The following is a 19578-nucleotide window of genomic DNA, read 5'->3' as shown; positions in this document are numbered from 1 at the left end:
TGCAAATGTACATTCTTCTGTCCACCATACTTTGTGTTTCTTCTGTACGAGTCCTGTTGTTTGTGGTATAGCGAGTGTTGCAGCAGATATTATGCATGTAGTAAATCTTTCATTAATTTCATTTATGCTGAGGTCTTCAGAAAATTCTTTATCTAGAGTGGCACTTTCTGTAAAAAGTGACCAGTCGGTGAGGTGAAATTTCCAGCGCCGTGGTCTTGTGGGGATGACTGGAGTGGAAGACGAGAGCCTGATGACAGTGGGTAGGTGATCACTTCCCAGAGGATCATTTAAAACATCCCATTTAAAATCGTTAAAAAGCGACGGTGATGTGAAAGCTAAATCAAGGAAGCTCAGTTTTGCTGAGCTTGGGCAACAATATGTGGCCTTTCCTGTGTTTAAAAGACAGACATTATTCGAGAGGAGAAAATCTTCGATTGTTTTGCCCCTAGAGTCACAGCGTTCGCTTCCCCAAAACGGGGAGTGAGCGTTAAAATCGCCAACTACCAGATATGGCTCCGGCAATTCATTGATCAGGTCTTCTAAATCTTGTATTGTTAATGTGATGTGTGGGGGGAGATATAAAGAGCAAATTGTTATTGTTTTGTAGGTAACGACGCTAACTGCAACTGCCTCAAATTTTGTGTAAAGTTTGATTTCTTGAGCAGGGACGCCGCTTTGAAGGACAATCGCGACGCCTCCCGAGAGTCGATTTGCCTGCTCGCGATCGCGTCTAAAAATGTTATAATGTTTAAGGATATGCACATGTTGTGGACCAAGATTGGTCTCCTGAAGACATAAAACTGTGGGTAACATTGACACTAAAATATGTGTTACGTCGCTGTAGTTCCGCATAATTCCTCGACAATTCCACTGAATTAAGAAAGCCATGTTTAATTTTGGGGTGAGAACGCTAAGGCGTTTACTTATGCTCAGGGCCCGTTATGAGGGGTCTGTCTTTTTTTCGCTCAAGAGAGCTGTTCCGCCGCTGCAATGCGGGCGGACTGGGAGTTGTATCCATCACCTCGCCAGGGGTGCTAGAGGACCGCGCAGCCGCGGTTGTGTTAGTTTCAGGCCTCCCCTGACGGGGGGAAGTCCTGCGGGATGCCGACCCATGGACCGGCGCTCCCTGCTGTGACAATGGCAGGGCAGCTTTCGCTGACCCTGCCTGGGGCGTGGATGGCCCTGCCATAGGCTCAGTGAAAGTGGCCTCGGCAGGTGCCAGAGTGCTGTGTGGTGCTACGCCCCTGCGCACCACATCAGCGAAGTTTGGTTTCGCTGTGAACGAGAATGTGTTGGTTAGTGCAAAACGCCTCCTGGCTTCTTTAAATGAAATGTTTTCTTTGGTCTTTATGGTGATAATTTCTTTCTCCTTTTTCCAGGACGGACACGCCCTGGAGTACGCAGCGTGGTCTCCTTCGCAATTTGCGCAGCGCAGTGCTGCGTCACATTCCTCTGAATTGTGGTCCTTAGAAGCGCATTTTGCACAGGTTTTGCGGCCGCGGCAACTCTGAGAGCCGTGCCCGAATCTCTGACAGTTGAAGCATCTGCGTGGGTTAGGAATGTAGTGCTTGACATTAACTTTAAGGTATCCGACTTCGATGGTTACAGGTAATGTGCGTGCTGAATGTGAGTACCAGGTGTTTAGCATCTATTTCCTTGTTGACTTTACGGATTTTAATTCGATAGACATCTGTGACATTTTGGTCGCTGAGACCTTCTAGCATTTCTTTTTCTGTTAGATGAATGAAGTCGTTTTCTGAGATGACACCACGGACGGTATTGAGGGATCTGTGGGCTGTTATGGAGACTGGGATGTCTCCAATAGAGAGAATGTCTGGGATCTTGGAGTTTTGAGTATGGTCACGGATTTCTAGTAATAAGTCGCCACTGGCCATTTTCGATAGCTTATATCCGGGGCCCAGTGCATCTGTTAGGCACTTTGACACAAGAAAGGGGGATAGTATTCTTGCCTGCTTTCCTTCTACTGTACTATGTATGACATGGAACTTTGGGAAGGTTGTTTTCTTTTTCGGGAAAAAGTCTGTTGCTTCGTTCCGCCCTCTTTTCAGAGAGCGATCAGGTTTTGAAAGGGGGGGAGCCATAAAGAAAATTTAGTTATTCGGTCATGGTGCCAGCAACCCACCACGGAGTCCAACAAGGGGACGGGACAGGAACTTGAAAGCAAGTCCTGCCCACGCCAGCTGTACACCTCAACTATAACCAAATATGACTCAACTCAGGGTAGTTGGTCACACAAGGTTAACCCTCGCCGCCAGGAAAACAGGAAAAACCAAGGAGTGAGTAGGATATAGGAGAGTTGTGAGACAGAGATAGGAAAGTGAAAGATGGAGAGGAGGATAGGAAAAGGCGACTGCCGATTTCCCCTGGTCGTGTCAGGCCGGAGGTGCCGTCTGCAGGAAGCTGGGGCCAAAGTGGTGTGTTGCCTCCGCCAAGGGGCCTTAAGGGTCCAAACGCTCGGCATCGGCTCAACCACCAGGATCCCCTTTTCCCCGGACACGGCGATGCCACGCACGGCGAAGCGCGGGTGCTCGGGTCCGTGGTGATGCACAGTTCACCATCATCCCCTTGCGGGGATGTCCCTGCGGATGCTCGGGAACCCGCGGTGTCGCCACTCACCGTCGCGACGCCTGCAAGCTGCAGGCGCCCCCCTGCGGGGGAGGGATATTGGAAAACTTCCATTCATGGTCTGAGACAGCCAGCCAAATGAATTCCACCCATTCTTATTCTAGTAAGTTCACTCATGTGATCTGGATCTGTGGTCACTAAGTGCCCTAATTACACGTATTCCCTTACCACTTCCAGCACCTCGCTAACAATCGTAAACTGCTGTTCACTTCCGAAACTGTACAACATTACTCTCGTTTCCTGCATGTTAATTTTTAGATCAATCGTTCTGCTCTAAGCAACTGATCGTGCTTTGCAGTTCATCCCCTGAGTGATTTATCAAGGTTATGTTATTAGCAAATCGCAGATTACTAAGGTATTCTCGATTAACTCTTGTCCTCATCTGTTCCCAAACCAGGCCTCTCAACACCTCCTGTAAATAGGTGATGAACAGCATTGGTGAGGTCGTGTCTCCTTGTCTGACACCCTTCCTTATTAAAATTTTATTGCTGGTTTTATGGAGGACTACGGTGGCTGTGCAGCCCTTATAGATATCTTCCGGTTGTTTTACGTAAGGCTCATCTACACCCTGATTCCATAATGCCTGCATGACTGCTGGCTCAGGTTTCGACTCAGTCGAATGCTTTCTCATTATCTATGAAGGCTATATATAGGGACTGGTCAGTGCGTTGCGTGCGCACGTGTGTGAATACCTATAAGAGTACACCGGTTGATGTATATAACCATCCCTAAAGATGACATTTACCATGAGCAGAATGACGATTACTGGGTGATGAACCTTAATTAAGCCTACCTCTTAAAGCAGTTTTAGGTCATTGCCTCCTCAAGTTGCTTTTTAGTGCTTCCTCGATTGATAACATCTCCTCGCACTGCCAGCTGGTGCACTACTTGGTCATATGGCACACACACGCATCATATCCTCCTCACATGAAATAATAGGATACTAAAAACGTCCACCTACGTAATGCTCCACAGCAAGCAAAGTACTTGCATATACCAGACACTCATATAATCCAGACTCGAATATGCACATGCAATGAAGAACCGTCATCAAGTATGTATCCAGTCAATGTATTACAGTCCCTTCAACGCCACGCTACAAAGTTCATAGACTCATAATATTCTATGTGATGGCAGCATCTCTTAACAAAGAAAATAATCTGGCCTGTGAATCTCGCTGTCCATCACCATATCTTTTGCTTATTTCATATGTTTTTCCACAGCTCACCTCATTATGCACCATATCTTGTTCTCCCAGCCAACAGATTTCACCGTATATCCCATTCCTTCCCAGTTGCTCCCATATGTTCCTGCAAAATATTCTTGCAGCATCTTCTTTCCGCAGCAGAGCTGCTGACTGAAATGGCCTTCCTCGAGACATCACTGCTCGTCTAGATGGGAAGAAAGAAGTCATAATTTATCATTCATGAGAAAAATATTGATATCCTACTCCCTATGAAATACAGTAAAACCTCATTGATACGTAAAAAAAACTGCAAGAAAAACATATTATTCGGGAAAACATGATCCAAAGCACCTAATATTTTTTTAATTTGGCTGTTGAAAGATGTACAAAAACATTTATTGACAAATTCACTTCACAAAAATGTCAGTTAGAATTCCTTGGCACAGGATCTGAACATATCCTTTTCTAGCGCTCGCAGAATCCAGTCCGCATTTTCGCTGTCTTAAGCTCGGAAGGAACTTCGTAACGCATCCGGTCCGTCGGCGGCAACGACGAAGGTAACAAAAATCTCTTTCGCGTCAATTTCGGATGCTTCGCCCCTTTGCACCTTAGTACTGCGGGGAAGCCACCGCAACATCACTCGAAAAAAATTGAAAATTGGTTTTTGGGATAGGAAATAGCGCAGTATCTGTCTTACATCTCGGCGGACACCTGAACCGCGCCATAAGGCCTAAGCGATGAGATAAAAGAGGGACTGAGTCAAGAAAGAGGAGCCGTAGTGGAGGGCTGCGGAATAATTTGGACCGCCTGGGCACCTTTCCTTTTCGCCTCCATCGAAACGCGGCCGCCGCGGTCAGAATTGAGCTCGGGTACTCTGGATAAGTAGCCAAGCACCCTAACCACAGCGTTTTAGCTTTTAGCTTGTAGAGCTGACGTTCGGAGAAGCCGTACGCGCTGCCACACTAATTCAGGATTGGTCATAGCTTATGACGTCACAGCATAGTCAACCAATGTGAGTGAGGTATGACGTCAGACATGGCCAAAGAGTCGAGTCACATGCATCCGTCTCGGAGCATCTTTCTTTTTAAAAAGCGCTCCTTCGCCGCTTCTCTATTTGCCTTCCCCAGCTAGTTCATGCCCCATGTCAGATGACTCGACGCGCCAACCACAGAGCAGTGGAAACGTTCCACATGCTGACTGTTGCGCAGCTGGCACTGGCACCCCACCAGCCCGGCAAACCCCCGAGTATGATTCAGAATCACACGCCACGCCATGTGACAGGTTGCATGACCTGGCTGGGGGGGGGGGGTAAAGAATCGGCGAAGGAGTGCTTCTCAAAAAAATTGTAGTTATTGTAGTGCTAGCGAATTTCACACAATTGAGAAGATCAGTACAACTCTTAACAATGCACTGTAGGAGTGTGGCAGATACTTTCCAGCCACATTGGGAGTGCAATGGTGCGAGTTATAGGTAAAAACACACCCCTAGGGATGTAATTTTCTTTACAGACCGTATCCATTTTACTTTGCCAAGCTTTGTCCCCAATTTCGCAAAATCGGGAAGATCTGGCTTCAGGTCTCCTGAAATGAAACTTTGAAGTAATGCTAGACCTGTAACTTTTCTTCTTACTGCTAAGGACTGTAAATTATTCTTTAGAATTAATGCACCTGAAGAATCTGTCCTTCTATATTTATCATAAATAAAATGAACTGGTTTTCGCTGTACACGCTCCAGTTCAGCACTGTCTTTTTAATTATGTGGATCTCAGACTGCTCCTGCACATTCAAGTCGGGACCTAATACAAGACTTGTATTCCGTGATTCTAGTGCTGATGGGAGAATTTCTAAGTTTTCTTTTAATAAACCATAATTTTTTCATTGCGGATTGAGGAGACATTAGAGCAGATGTGAGGACCAAGTAAGTTTGTTAGTGAGGGTTACTCATAAGTATTTATAGCTCTCCACTTCTAAAATAGAAAGGCTGTAAAGTATATAACTACGTTGCCTGGGAACTTTTTTCCTTGTAATTTGTAACAATATGGTTTTATCTTTGTTATTATCCACACCCAAGCACACTCACCGTTCTGTGATTGCTACTATGGTTTTTTTGTAGTGACAAGTATAGTTATAATCACTTATTATGTCCTTGAAAACAACACAGTCATTGGCAAACAGCTTTACAGATACATCCTTTCAATTTGTGCTAGTGGAGTTGCGAAGGAGAGCTAAGTGACTTTTAACGCTGTCGTTTGCGGCTTCCTAAGAGTTGGTTAGGAGTTTGCAATTTTTGAGCAGCATTTCCCAGACCCGGCCCGCTCGTAGGCATGTGTGTCGCTGGAGTTTATAATTTATGTCGCGTCCCTGTAAAAACGGCTCTCTTGAGTGCTAGCGCAACGTTTTTATTTTTGTTGTTGTTGGCGGCGGCGGCGGCGGTGGCAGTGGTGCTTCGCCTCCTCGCACGAAGGAACCGCAGAGAAGCCACCAGGGTGGATGATTGCCGCTGCATTTCAGCTTTTCATGTCGCATGCCCTCATGTTTGGTGCACTTATATGTTTGCACGTGTGCAGGTTGGTAAAGAAATGTATTATGCGACCACAATTTGTCAAAATATGAAACACAGAAGCCGGAAAAGCATGTTATCCGCTAACATATTCACCAGAAAAAAAAAAAAAAAACAGTGAAACTGTATGGGAGATTTTTAATGTCCGTGACTTTGAGCGTACAAACTGGTAAATAGTACGAACTGGGAATGTATCAACGCGGTTTTGATGTAACTCTAAATGGCGGGATCTGTCGAAATAAAATGATACTAATATGATAAAAGATGGTTCTTAACCATCTTAAGCACACACCCTGCATATCACAGCCATAAGCTGTAAAAGCACTTGCAGCTGCATCATTCTGATAGGTATGGCTTTGTCTTGGGACTCCACAGATTCTATGTTGAACTAGGCAGGATATGGCACTCCTCCACATTCCAAGCCTGTTTGCTACCTGTATTAGGAAATGAAATATGTACAAAACATATCATGAAAATAGTTTTAAGCATTGGAAATAGAATGATGATAACAGTAAGAGCAAGTAATTCGTAAGGTTCACCTCTTTAATGCTAGCCTTTGTCCTTTCAAATTCAAAGGACAATGTGGGTTGTGCAGACAAGAGTCTGAATGGTGGCTCCTTTAGGTTGCATTCATGAGCAGAACCACAAGTGTCTAATATTATACCTTAACTGTTATGATCATAGCATATTTACCGTAAAAGAAATGTTAACACTGAGTACAAGCCCAAGTTAGCTATAGAAGCTTCAGAGCTGCAACCTTTCAGCATATTCATGGTCCATCAAAGTAGTGGAGCAGCTAAAGAGATTAGCTGGAAAAACAAAAGTCCTTGGTTCAAAACTAGGCAGCATCAGCTATCTTTCTCATCGAGGTGAAACACAGATATCAATGTATATATTACATTCAGCACCATCATCAGCAGGCTACACAGAATTTTTCTCCTGCCTTGCCTACTATATTTAAATTTCTCACGACACTATTGCCTTTGTCCCTTCTACAAACATGTATCTCTGCACACGCCTATTCTAGTCTTTGCACCTTTCAGGCTTTCTGGATGCTTTAGTGCTTGCTGAGTTCTCTTCATGTTAGTACAATTTTTTACTTTGCATAACTACCTTGCACTTATAAATTTTGATGGTTCTGCATATTCTACCTTATCTGAGAGGTCTGAGACTTTCATGCGTTACCACTTCATAGTATGATGCACCTTGTTTCCTTGGAGAGCTTGCCAATATTCTACCTAGCTAGCGTACCTCCTACTTCAACTGAGCACTGCGGAATTATGCTGGGAAGGTCATCACATTTACCCTATTCATGACAACTTTCCTCCACCCTTTATTCAATCCAGGCTGATTCTAGACGTCACAACTGTACAGTCACTACACCTCACCTCCTCTAGTTCTTCTACATCCTGCATGGTGCCACGAAGGGCATTCATTGTGAAGTCTATTTCATTATTTGTCTCCCCACTCAGTCTCTTTTATGTTTATTTCTTGTTTGCATGTTTCTTTCCAACTTCCATACTTTGACTTCGAAGTTGCCCATCAGTACAGTGTAGTACATTCTTACTTAATTTAAGGCAGAGAGGTTAACCTGCGCTACGATTCTCTAGTATCATGATCATCATCATCAGTCTGACCACACCCACTCCAGGGCAAAGGCCTTTCCCATGTCTCTCCAATTAACCCTGTCCTTTCCCAGCTGCGCCCACCCTATGCCTGCAAACTTCCTAATCTCATCCGCCCAACTAACTTTCTGCCGCCCCCTGCTACGCTTGCCTTCTCTTGGAATACACTCCATTACCTTTAAGGGGCAGTGGTTACCTTGCCTTTGCAGTACATGCCCTGCCCAAGCCCATTTCTTCCTCTTGATTTCGACTAGGATGTCATTAACACGCACTTGTTCTCTCACCCACTCTGCCTGCTAACGGTTTATTAATGTTACACCTATCATTTTTCTTTCCACGGCTCCAAGTATAAGGCTAAGTATAAGGCATAGTATAAGGCTCGAAAGTTACAGCTTAGGTTTACATACTATTTGTTTATAAACCTCTATTTCCCTATTTTATTCATCACTGATATGGCATCTTTACAGCTCCTTTTAACCACCTTGCCAGTTTGACTGGGTGCTTGTGCATAGGCTCGCAGTATCTTCAACTTTCGCTTTTTATTAATCTTGATTATAATGACAACCACCTCCTTATGTACCTGTTATTTAGTGTATGCATTGCATCAGTCCTTATAACATTGTTAAGCACTGTGAAGTCCCATTCACTGCCCGATATTGTTCAAACAGAACAATTAGGCTAGCCTCACTGCATAAGATTCTTGCATTGAACACTGACAAGTTAAGTTTCTCGTGGGAACTCTTATAAAAATATCTGATAGCATTTCAGGACAATCAGTGGTACCGTGGAGCAGCTTGTAAAGAAAAGTAATATCTTGCTTTTCTCTGCGCTACCAAAAAATAGGAAATAAGTGAGATGCAACCATGAAAGAAATGCTCACTGAGTGAAGAGCTATATAAGCATGCTCCCTCCACAGAACAGGAATTGGCCATTAATACTGTACTTGGCTGCCACCGCCGCCTTTGTGGATTTGTGAGTTAACCCTCGGCCCTCAGTCCCCAGTGGCTGTGGATGAGCTGACCAAGGTGGCGGTCATTCCTCCGATGTAGCGAAAGGTGCTAAGAATTGTTGGATCCGGACAGGCAGCCATCGAATACAAGCCTGAGGAAACAAGCTGTTTTTTAACGAAGACACACTGGCCATTGTAATCTCATCAACAGACTTCTATGTCTGTGCTACTACAAGTATACAGATTGTGACATTTATTTATCTTATTTGTTATTAAGATTTTTCTTGTAGTGCATTGATGCTTTTTCTATCTATCAGCACATAACTGGAGGTGGCTGCCACTATTATTACGTTTTCATTGCAATCTTTACTTCTTTCGCACACTATTTCCACTGTGTCATTTAACTTCCTGTGTGTATCGTAGTGGTGTTCTTTGTGCATTGTAGTGCTCTTCTTGTAATGTGCACCGTCCTTGTAGGCTGCTGTGCTGTTGGCTTGCAAGTGAAAAAACAAACAAATAAAAAAATAGCCTCACTGACCCTCTGAGTTCTTCATTACGAATAGGCAGCACACCATGTGCAATTTCAGCCCTGAACAGACTTTTTTTTTATATGTAACCAGTGGTTGTTTTCAAACATTTGAAAGCAGTCGCTCCTTCACATGAGGCAGGCACTATAACAGGTGCAAGGTGATATCAAGTGCAATTAAAACCACTTAGGAAGCCTAAAATATTCCAGAGCCATCAACTACAGAGCAATTTATAGACTAGTTGCTGCTTCGACATTGTAAAGACCAAACTCATTATTTCTATCTTTTTTACGTTGTTAAGAGGCTCTTCACATGGCTGCAGTGGTTTTAACACTTTACCAGCACATCATAGCTGAGTTATACAGAGGGGCATAATAAACAAATATTAATGCCATTGAAACTTTATGGTGCATTAAAAAAATAGACATTTGCTGCAAGTTGACAGATACACACTTTCATGAAATCATGAATCAATTCATGAACCAAGAAATTGTAGCTATCTTCCTCAGTAATTTTCGGACATATGTATGTCTATGCCTGAGGATCTATGCAACACAAAACAGATTAAACTTCATTTACCAGCATCAAGAAATCTATGTAACCACACAGTACAATTCTTTCAGCTCCCAATTCTAAGTTCAAAAAACTGTTAGCAACTATGTAGTACCATAAAAAGTTAGAATCCATGGGAGTGGCTGACGCAAAAAATCTATGGCTAACATTCCATAGCTCACCTTTTGAACACAGAAATGAATGAAACAAGTTGCACTGTAACATCTGCTCCAGTGGACGAAATTTGTGGCAAGTGTCTCTGCAGGAATGATGTTTGCAATGGCTTTGGCATATGTGGAGACTGTTCCTTGAAAGCATTTTTTCCAAGGGCCTGCATGACCAGAGATTGTACACTCTACACGGTGCTCTAACTGCTTTGACAAGCCCACCTAGACTGCACACTGTATGCAAAAACCATCAATAATATCCACACACAGAAATCAATGCACACAATATTGCAGACAAAAATGCATCATCACTGCTTCTGCTAAAAGCACACCTGCCTTATTCTTTACTTGTGATGGAAAAAGTGGGCCATTTCTGTTGGTTATTATTTTTCAGCAAGATTCATAACATAGACACAGTCATATGAGTCATGTGCTTTCTTATAAAATGCATTTCAAGCTAAAATATTAGGTTCTACAGTGTAATTTATTATTCAATACAACATTTGGCAAGAACTATGTCAACTGTAATTATGCTTTAAGATGAAAAGCAAGTATAATTTTAAATTGCTTAAATATTCAAAATGTTTGCTGTTAGTTTGCCTGAACAGCATAAAAATTTCAGTGTTCAAGATTAAAATTTGGGATTATAGGGTCTGTTTTGGTGCAGATCACAGTGATCACTGGAGAACATCTTTCTGTTTCAGCGCAGATGACACGAGTTTGAATTGAGTGGCTCAAATGATCAAATCCATTTTTTCTTGGCAACAAATACGCCTTTTGGGGTTGGACAAACACCAACAAGGCCAAAAAGAGCCATAGAATCAATTCTTATGGAGAACAAAAGTTGCAAGTTGTCGTCTCTGAAACAAAACCAAATTGCTGAAAATGTATAACAAAAAAAATTATTTACACTTAGTCTGCTTATGAGCGGAAAAGCGAAAGCAAAAAGCCTTTCCATGTCCTTTCTCCCTTCGTTTTTATTCTTTTTATTTTCGTCAATTTTTATATTTTTCTTTTTTTCATTGCCGTTTTATTTCTATTTTGTAATATTTTATATTTTTATTTCCCCCACTTATTTTTATTTTGCCTTTCATACATTTTTTATATTTCTTTGATTGACAGGTGGGGCGGACATTTCGTGCACACGTTTCCTGCGGACAGGCCTTGCGCACACCCATGAGCCAAGGCTTTTGCCTTAAAATATCAAATTTCAATGCCTAAAACCTACACATAAACGCAAAGCACAGTTTCAGCTTGAAAGCTTTTCCAGATCAAAAAAAGAAACTTCGCTGCCCAGGCTCACATGCCACAGCAGGAGTTTCTTTATGTAAAAGAGACGCAGGAATGCAACATTCCCATTAAAGCAGAAAAGTGTCTTCTGGATATGACCCTGCAATGAATAAGAGCAGAAAAACATGCCTGCTTCACTCCAGCAAAGATGCAGTACTTAGCAAAAGCTGAGTGATGCCCGCAAAAATAAGCAAGACCATAAACGGCTATCCTTGCACGAGTAATATTTTTATTAATCAGCATAAAAGTTCATGCTCAGGATGTCAGTGGACTTGTTGTATGCTACCGGTGGGATTAGCCTTGCTTGTTCGGCCAGCAATTGCTCCACCGTAGCGTCACTTATATGTTAATAATGACCTAAAACCTGTCAGACCTGCCCCGCATTGCGCACAATCACTTATAATAGTATATATTCCACTCCCGCAGTCATCATCTATGCAATACAATAGCAAGCCGGGCGAGTTGGTGATACATATTTGAAAAATTACAGCGCGGAAAACGGGGAGCGTGCCTTGTGGTTTTAATGTTTGGTTGTTGCTTGTTCACTTATATTTGCCTGTTTGCTGTCATTAAACTTTAGTTGAGAGTCAGCGCTTGTCCTGTGTTTTCTACCCTTGAAGTCCCCATTTTCCGTGCTGTAACTTTTCAAATACCATCTATGCACATGTGCAGGATGTGCACTCACACTTATTCATGTTGAGTCAAATGATATGTCAGTACTAGGGGAAAAATTCCAGACTATCTCCTCATCAACACTTGATTTAAGCATGACATGCTTTGGAGTATCGGTGTATCATTGGTTAGGTTTGTTTATAGACACGGTGCTAGCCGCATTCTCTCAATCACCTCCTTGGCGTGGCTCACTGCTTATCGAACCCGTTCAGCAATGCTGAAATGGCATTACTTTCCACCGGCAATGTGTACACTACCGAGGGACTTCCTAGGCATTTCTAACAACGCTGTTGTCGAACGTGGCAAAGACGAAAAGCACGAATGCTTGCGCAACACCCCCAGAGGAGCAGTCACGGATGCATGCGAGGTGCCCGATTGCACTGCCAAAGTCTGAACAGGAATGCAGAAAGGTCATCTCTGCAACTTCGGGGTCATTCACTTATACTGGGCACAGGCGATATCGCGATGCAGTTCAGTATCAATTGCATGTTCCTGGCTGTCCACAGCACGATGATCATTGAAGACCTCCGAGAAACCGTCACAAGGCATACTCAGTAATGTGCGTATGGACGTATGAACTTCAACGCAAGCGTTAGTTACATCTGGTTCTACTCGCTGACATTGGTGATCAGCAGATGTAGTGTGACAAGTTTCATCACTGGCAAACGTAAAGTGACCAGACGTGCCAATTTAGGCGGGACCTGTCCAGGTTTTGCGGGTCTGGTCCCGCTGTCCCGCCAGCATGCTTGTGGGACAGCGTTTTGTCCCGCCTTCGCTGCACTGGCTACACTGGCTGCACCTGCTCTGCCTAGCTCCAATAAACCAGCCTAAATAATGGAAGAAACAAGCCATAGGCAGGCGCTTATGACTTGAGAGTTCTGTCACATCGGTCTTGATGAGAATGCTTTATTTGACGAAGCCTGTAACGTTTCACATGATGTCACGACTGAGAAACTAGAGGAATGGGAGACAGAAGAAGCCGCATGGGGAACGGCGGGTGGATGTTCTCCAGCACTTTGAGACAAAAGATATGCCTTGCGTCAACATGAGGGCAATTATATATTGAGTACTGCAAGTGCTTGCCAGGAATAAATGCACCAGTGGGGAGGGCGTTTTTGTTGATGAACAAGCAGTGGTCTGCAGAGAAGATGCAGTTTCAAGTGACGACACTCAAAGCGCTGCAGATGCTCAAAGTGAATGGGCATATGACATGTGAACAATACCACGGACACATCTGCAAAAATGGACTGCTGCAGAAGATCCATTCAAGCCAGAAGTATTAGATGTTTGCGCCAGCTAGGCCAAAGCTGGAAGAAATGAAATGCTGCATGATATGGATAGAATAAAAAAAAAGTGAATGTCTAAACTACTAGCCGTGTCAATCAGGGGCCCCCCACCCACGGCCCGCTTATGTCCCGCTTTGGAGTCTGAGGAATATGGTCACTTTAGGTAAACGCCAAAAGTTCGACGCATTCGTATATGCGCCGGTTCGTCAGCCTTCGAAACTGCCGCCAGTGACTGGTCATTTTTGACGGATCCGAGACACGCTCCTTTCGGAAGACGAACCAAATACTCACCACTTTCCAGGTTGGCTGCCGCCATTTCAGCTCTCTTCGAAGATGTCAGACTGAAAATGTTAGTACACTGCAGGGACAGACCACGACCGATATGGAGATTCACGCGCCGTTCAACCGGGCTTACGCAAGTAACAAGTACCCCAAGTTGCCCATGTACGCATGGCAAGTACGAAAACTTTGGCGCCGAACAGACAGCCAGCAGCTCGGATTGGCTCCATGAGGCTTGTCGAATGACAATTTTATTGTTCTTGTTTCTATAAGAGCCACCCTACTATAACTCTTGAATACTGAGGAGCATGTGGTTCCCGTAGCGCACCGGAGCGATGAAAACCGTACAGGGCGCTGGCAGTAAGAGTGTAGTACGGTGGCATAAGTGTTCCTGTAAATGCTTCCAGCGGGAGCATATGCAGCGCGTAGAATGCTTCTCACAAGTAAAGCGGTAAATTGTTCGAGCAGAAAATTTCGCACATAAATGGAACTTGGTAGGCAGAATTGTTTTATGCCAGATTTGTTTGGGGTACCTGCATGAGTCGACAAGAAAAAGTCGGATATTCGCATCGTCTGGGACGACGAAGAAACGAAAAAGGCCGCTTCTTCAGCGAGAGCTTTGGTGGCGCCATCTCGTTTCTTGGCCCTAGATCCTGGAGATTTGGCAGACGAGGGGGATTATTTTGCGGGAGGTTTGAAGATGCTGTGCCATGAATGTCTTCAAACTTAGTGCAAGTGAGAGTCTTCTATCCATTATACTTTTAAGGCGCCAAAACCACACACACACACACACACACGAGAAGAGAACGGGACAGAGCGCCTCCAGTTCTCATTTAAAAAAAAAAGGCGCGCGCGTGCGTGCGTGTGCGTGCGTGTGCGGGCGCGCGCGCGCGCGTGTGTGTGTGTGTGTGTGTGTGTGTGTGTGTGTGTGTGTGTGTGTGTGTGTGTGTGTGTGTGTGTGTGTGTGTGTGTGTGTGTGTGTGTGTGTGTGTGTGTGTGTGTGTGTGTGTGTGTGTGTGTGTGTGTGTGTGTGTGTTGCCTTAAATGTACAATGATCAATTAACAACTAGCCCAACAAGTTCTCTTAAATTCTCCTATCCAAAGCCTCCTGGAGGAGGCTTCAAGTCAACAGATTCTTTCCGTACTCTATAGTACTCGATGAAGACACTGGAGAGCCTGAGCTCTGCGGTAGCTGCCAAAGAATGACTTCGCAAAATCACTTAATTTGGGAGTGTCAGGATTCTCCTGGAGCTAAATCACAAAGCTTCCCAGACCTTGCCAATTGGGAAGAGCTGATCCGGAACCACGACCCGGATAAGCAAAGACTCATCATCCGTCAGGCGGAGACAGCTTACTATAAGACTCTCCGCGGTCTCCGGTGCTGAGGGCCGGCTAGTATGCACCCCTTCCCAATGCTGCGCCCCAACCGTGAGGCCCCATGATGACGGAAACAAACTTCATTCATTCATTCAAGCTTAGTGCAGTTTTGGCCAGGTTAAGTTTTTTGGGATCCTTGATTTGGATTGCAAATTATTTATTTCGTCAGAAGGCAAAATGCAGATGATCCTTGCTAGGTGGCTGTCAGTACACGGCTAATGACGACCTGAGTAGCCTATTTAATGGCCCGGGTTTGAACGCCCATGTCTGAGCTGAGCAACGCGGCCTCCCATTGCTCAATAGCAGGAACTTGTATTAGAGAATCCGGTGGCCGCTCCTCTTTACAGTTCTACAATACGTGATCGTTAAGTGGCTATTTCGCCACATAGTTTAGGGTTTAGGTTTTTGGGGGTTTAACGTCCCAAAGCGACTCAGGCTATGAGAGACGCCGTAGTGAAGGGTTCCGGAAATTTCGACTACCTGGGGTTCTTTCACGTGCACTGACATCGCACAGCACACGGGCCTCTAGCATTTCGCCCCCATTGAAATTCGACCGCCGCGGTAAGGATCGAACCCGCGTATTTCGGGCCAGCAGCCGAGCGCCATAACCACTCAGCCACCGCGGCGGCTATTTCGCCACATAGTGTACATTCCGGGCCGTAACCATCGGGATGGAGTTTTCATAATAAGTAAGGTGTGATCATTGATAAAGCAGCGTCTAGTCTTCAAACCTCTTGCAGACCCTACACCCCCTCCTTTGCCTGATCTCCACGGTCGACCAACGAGATGGCGCCACCAGAATCGCTGAGAGCGGCCTGTTTCGTTTTGTCGTCACCGCAGACGATGCCAATAGCTGACTTTTTCTTAATTATTCAGGCGAGTACCCCAAAGAAGTGTGGCATGAAACACACACACACACACACACACACACACACACACACACACACACACACACACACACACACACACGCACACGCACGCACACACACACACACACACACACACACACACACACACACACACACACACACACACACACACACACACACACACACGCACGCACGCACGCACGCGCGCACACACACACACACACACACACACACACACACACACACACACACACACACACACACACACACACACACACACACACACACACACACACACACACACACACACACACACCAGTTACGAAGAAGGTACTACGAACCAGAAGTTATACACTTATAAATTAGACTAACACGCATGAAAACACAAGGGTTTACTGACGTTTCGACTGGGGACGTCTTCATCACAGTGGTACACAGGTATATATATGCTTTTTTAAAGCGAAATTGATTGGTTACAGAGTAGACCACTCACACACATATACACACACACACACTGGGTGACACTCGTCTCGCGAGACGACATACAACACATCGAGCGCATGTCTTCCTTATGCAGCACATGTCTTTGTCGCGCGCGCGCGCGCACCCACACACACACACACGCACGCACGCTCACATTTCTCCATTCTGCCTGCTATCCTTTATTTCCGCTGCCCCAGCTCAGGGGCTTCAGTGTCGATGGCAGATGCCGGGTCTAGCAAAAATCTTTTCCTTCCTTTTTACTATTATTTTAATAAAAATCCACTTACTACTACAACATGCGCGCTACCAAGCGCCAGAAATTGCGCGCGACTTGGCATTCAAAAACGGCATGGTACTGAGTTTCAGTTCGACCGCGTTGCGGACATGAGGCGTAGGGCGCCGCGCCCAATGCCGCAAGGCGGTCAGCTGTAGGTAACTCTTCCCATTCGCGAAGCCAGGTAAAATTGGATATATCAGCGGGGAGAGAGACAAAGATTCATTGTTTCCGCATTTGCTCACTTTCCTGCGCTGGTCTACATTCAGGGTGCGAAAAGCATGCATATTCGCAAGTTTCATTCCCGGACAATTCTTTCAAATCACAATCAGGAAGTGCACCTTCAAGAAAATGTAAGGATCTCACGACATATGTATAGAGAGCTGGCTACTTTTCAGCCGCAGGGCCTTTCCACTTTGATCTGAAAGAAGCGACGCGATGTTCCCGTCAAATATGCGGTGAGTGCTCTTCCTCGGTACGCTGCGTCTGAGATAAGGTCCCACGTGGCCGTTAAGGCCAATACACGGCACTTAACTTCTAGATCCGGGATGCTGAAGCGCAAATGTCCTTGGACAGGCGGATAAAAACTCTTGCGACGCTCTCTGCGTGTCCACCCGAGAAAAAAGATCCACACGCTGTGGCCAGCCTCTGGAGGACGCGATATTTTTGCGGCGTAGAATAAGGAAGCAATTATGCTTGTTCTGATAAGGTAAGCTGGATAACGTTATAAGCTTGATAACGATATATGAGACCGATAAACAGGCCCAAAACTGGTCATTTGCAATGCTGATGTCGCTGGCAGGTATTAGCTATCCTACAGCACGCTTTCGCAGCCACCGCTACAACATGCGATGGTTTAACTGCCATATTCAGTTTATATGTTTGTTAAGGTTACAAGGAAACCGTTCCTCCAATAATAAATAATAATGCATTGTGTAAATTGCATCGAATTGTTAATCGGACGAAATGGGTTTCAATGGCGCAATTCAGTGTAGTGCAAATGAATGTTGCCATATTTAATGAGAATAATGGCAGAGGCAACCCATGTCGACACGAGAAACGCTCGGCCTGGTTGCTTGCTGAGAGCACCGAAAGACGGTGTCAGGGGTTAGGGGAAAATTGGAAAGGAGGAGGGGGTAAACTTTATTAAAGAAGAGGTCTTAGGCGCGGGTTGGGGTGACGTTCCCCTCCCCGCGGTGGGCTGCTCTTCTAGGCCGGACGCCAGGTGGCCGACCGACGATGTCGTTCGGCGACCTCTTCGGCCCGCTCCGTGACTCGGAGTTGATCCTCCGGGTCCGAGCTGAGCAGCGCGGCCTTGGAAATTAGGAACTGGAAAGAAAATTAAAAAAAATAATAATTTTAAAAGACCCGCCGCGGTGGCTCAGTGGTTAGGGCGCTCGGCTACTGATCCGGAGTTCCCGGGTTCGAACCCGACCGCGGCGGCTTTGTTATTATGGAGGCAAACCGCAAAGGCGTCCGTGTGCTGTGCGATGTCAGTGCACGTTAAAGATCCCCAGGTGGTCGAAATTATTCCGGAGGCCTCCACTACGGCACCTCTCTCTTCCTTTATCCCTTCCCTTATGGCGCGGTTCAGGTGTCCAACGATATATGAGACAGATACTGCGCTATTTCCTCTCCCCTGAAACCAATTATTATTATTATTATTATTATTATTATTATTATTATTATTATTATTATTATTATTATTATTATTATTATCATTGAACAGCGTGCAGTTCGGGTGTACATGGTATGAAAAAGCAAAGGATGACCCCTCACGTTCGCTACTGGTTTTCGTCAGTTTACGTCGTTGCCCGGAACGAACGAAACCATTTACCTTGCGACGCTGTGTACGCAAATACAGAGTTGCGCAGTCGCTGCAAACCAGATTCGTCAGCGTTACCACCCGGCGAATAGCACTAATTTCTTTCTCTGTGCCTAGTGTTATACAGTAGAAATACGTTATCTAGGATATGTATTCTCTAGCCCATGTGCGACAGCGCACAGGAATCGAATACATACCTTTAAGAAATGAACTATGCCGTACTGTGCTTGAGAGGGTGCATGTGCGCGTGTTTTCGTGCGCATTTTCCACCACGTACAAAGAACTGCAGAGCGAAAGGAAAAGCAGCACATCCGGAAAGAAGGTCCCCAAGCGCACCCCGCTCTACCCGAGGTACTGATGGTTACTCGAGCGAGAAGCCCGCTTGGACTCTTGAGCACGTGTTCTTTCGAGGCCGTTCTCATATGCATACAGCACGGCTGACTTTGCCTAATACTTTTAGCTCCAATCTTGTGCGCTGTTGCGTGTGGACAACCACAGACAATATTATTTTGAATGTGGCACGCAGGAACTAGTCACAACACCTTTTAAGAGAATTTTATTTTCCCGAAATTATCTACAGTGCTAAGGACTCTTTATACAAGTGGTCTGGTTTCATAAGACATCACAATGAGCCATCATTGTACAGGCATCACATATATACAAATGACATTTCAGTGAACAATCCGTGGTTTCTACACGAGCTGGCTTAAAGCTGCTTCATTATCCGCTTAAGTGGAATACAAGGAAGGAAACAATTAGCAACACTCGCCAAACCTCCTAACACGGAAGGATGGGCGTGGACGTACCTCTATCGCTAACAACAATGAACCTCGTTGACCAGCGGAGGAGGAAGGTCTCCTCACCCAACACGACGGATTCTTCATTCAAGTGTTTCATCAGCAAAGTTCTAAGGCGGTACAGTAAAGAGAACATTGCAGAAGTCTTCTATCATTTTTCTTAAAAATAAAACTACTTTGGAGCTCAGAAGATACCACGAAAGACTAAACTTTAT

The 19578-nt window shown here is 45.0% G+C and overlaps 1 protein-coding gene across 2 annotated transcripts; it reads right to left on the bottom strand.

The window, feature by feature from the left end:
• Positions 1 to 3837: 3837 nt before the first annotated feature.
• On the bottom strand, positions 3838 to 13930 carry LOC144134894 (uncharacterized). 2 transcript variants are annotated; one of them, XM_077667701.1, is made up of 4 exons: positions 13751 to 13930; positions 10227 to 10375; positions 6684 to 6825; positions 3839 to 4037 (listed from the first exon to the last, which is right to left on the bottom strand). In XM_077667701.1, the coding sequence occupies exons 1-4, from the start codon at positions 13773 to 13775 to the stop codon at positions 4027 to 4029; spliced, it is 327 nt and encodes a 108-aa protein (XP_077523827.1). In that variant the 5' UTR covers positions 13776 to 13930; the 3' UTR covers positions 3839 to 4026. The 2 variants fall into 2 exon arrangements, with proteins under 2 accessions (XP_077523836.1, XP_077523827.1); XM_077667710.1 differs by lacking the exon at positions 6684 to 6825 and having other exon boundaries at positions 3838 to 4037.
• Positions 13931 to 19578: the final 5648 nt, after the last annotated feature.

This window comes from Amblyomma americanum, chromosome 1 (assembly GCF_052857255.1).
Source record: "Amblyomma americanum isolate KBUSLIRL-KWMA chromosome 1, ASM5285725v1, whole genome shotgun sequence".
Taxonomy (NCBI): Eukaryota; Metazoa; Arthropoda; class Arachnida; order Ixodida; family Ixodidae; genus Amblyomma; species Amblyomma americanum.
This window is presented reverse-complemented; position numbering and strand designations above follow the sequence as displayed.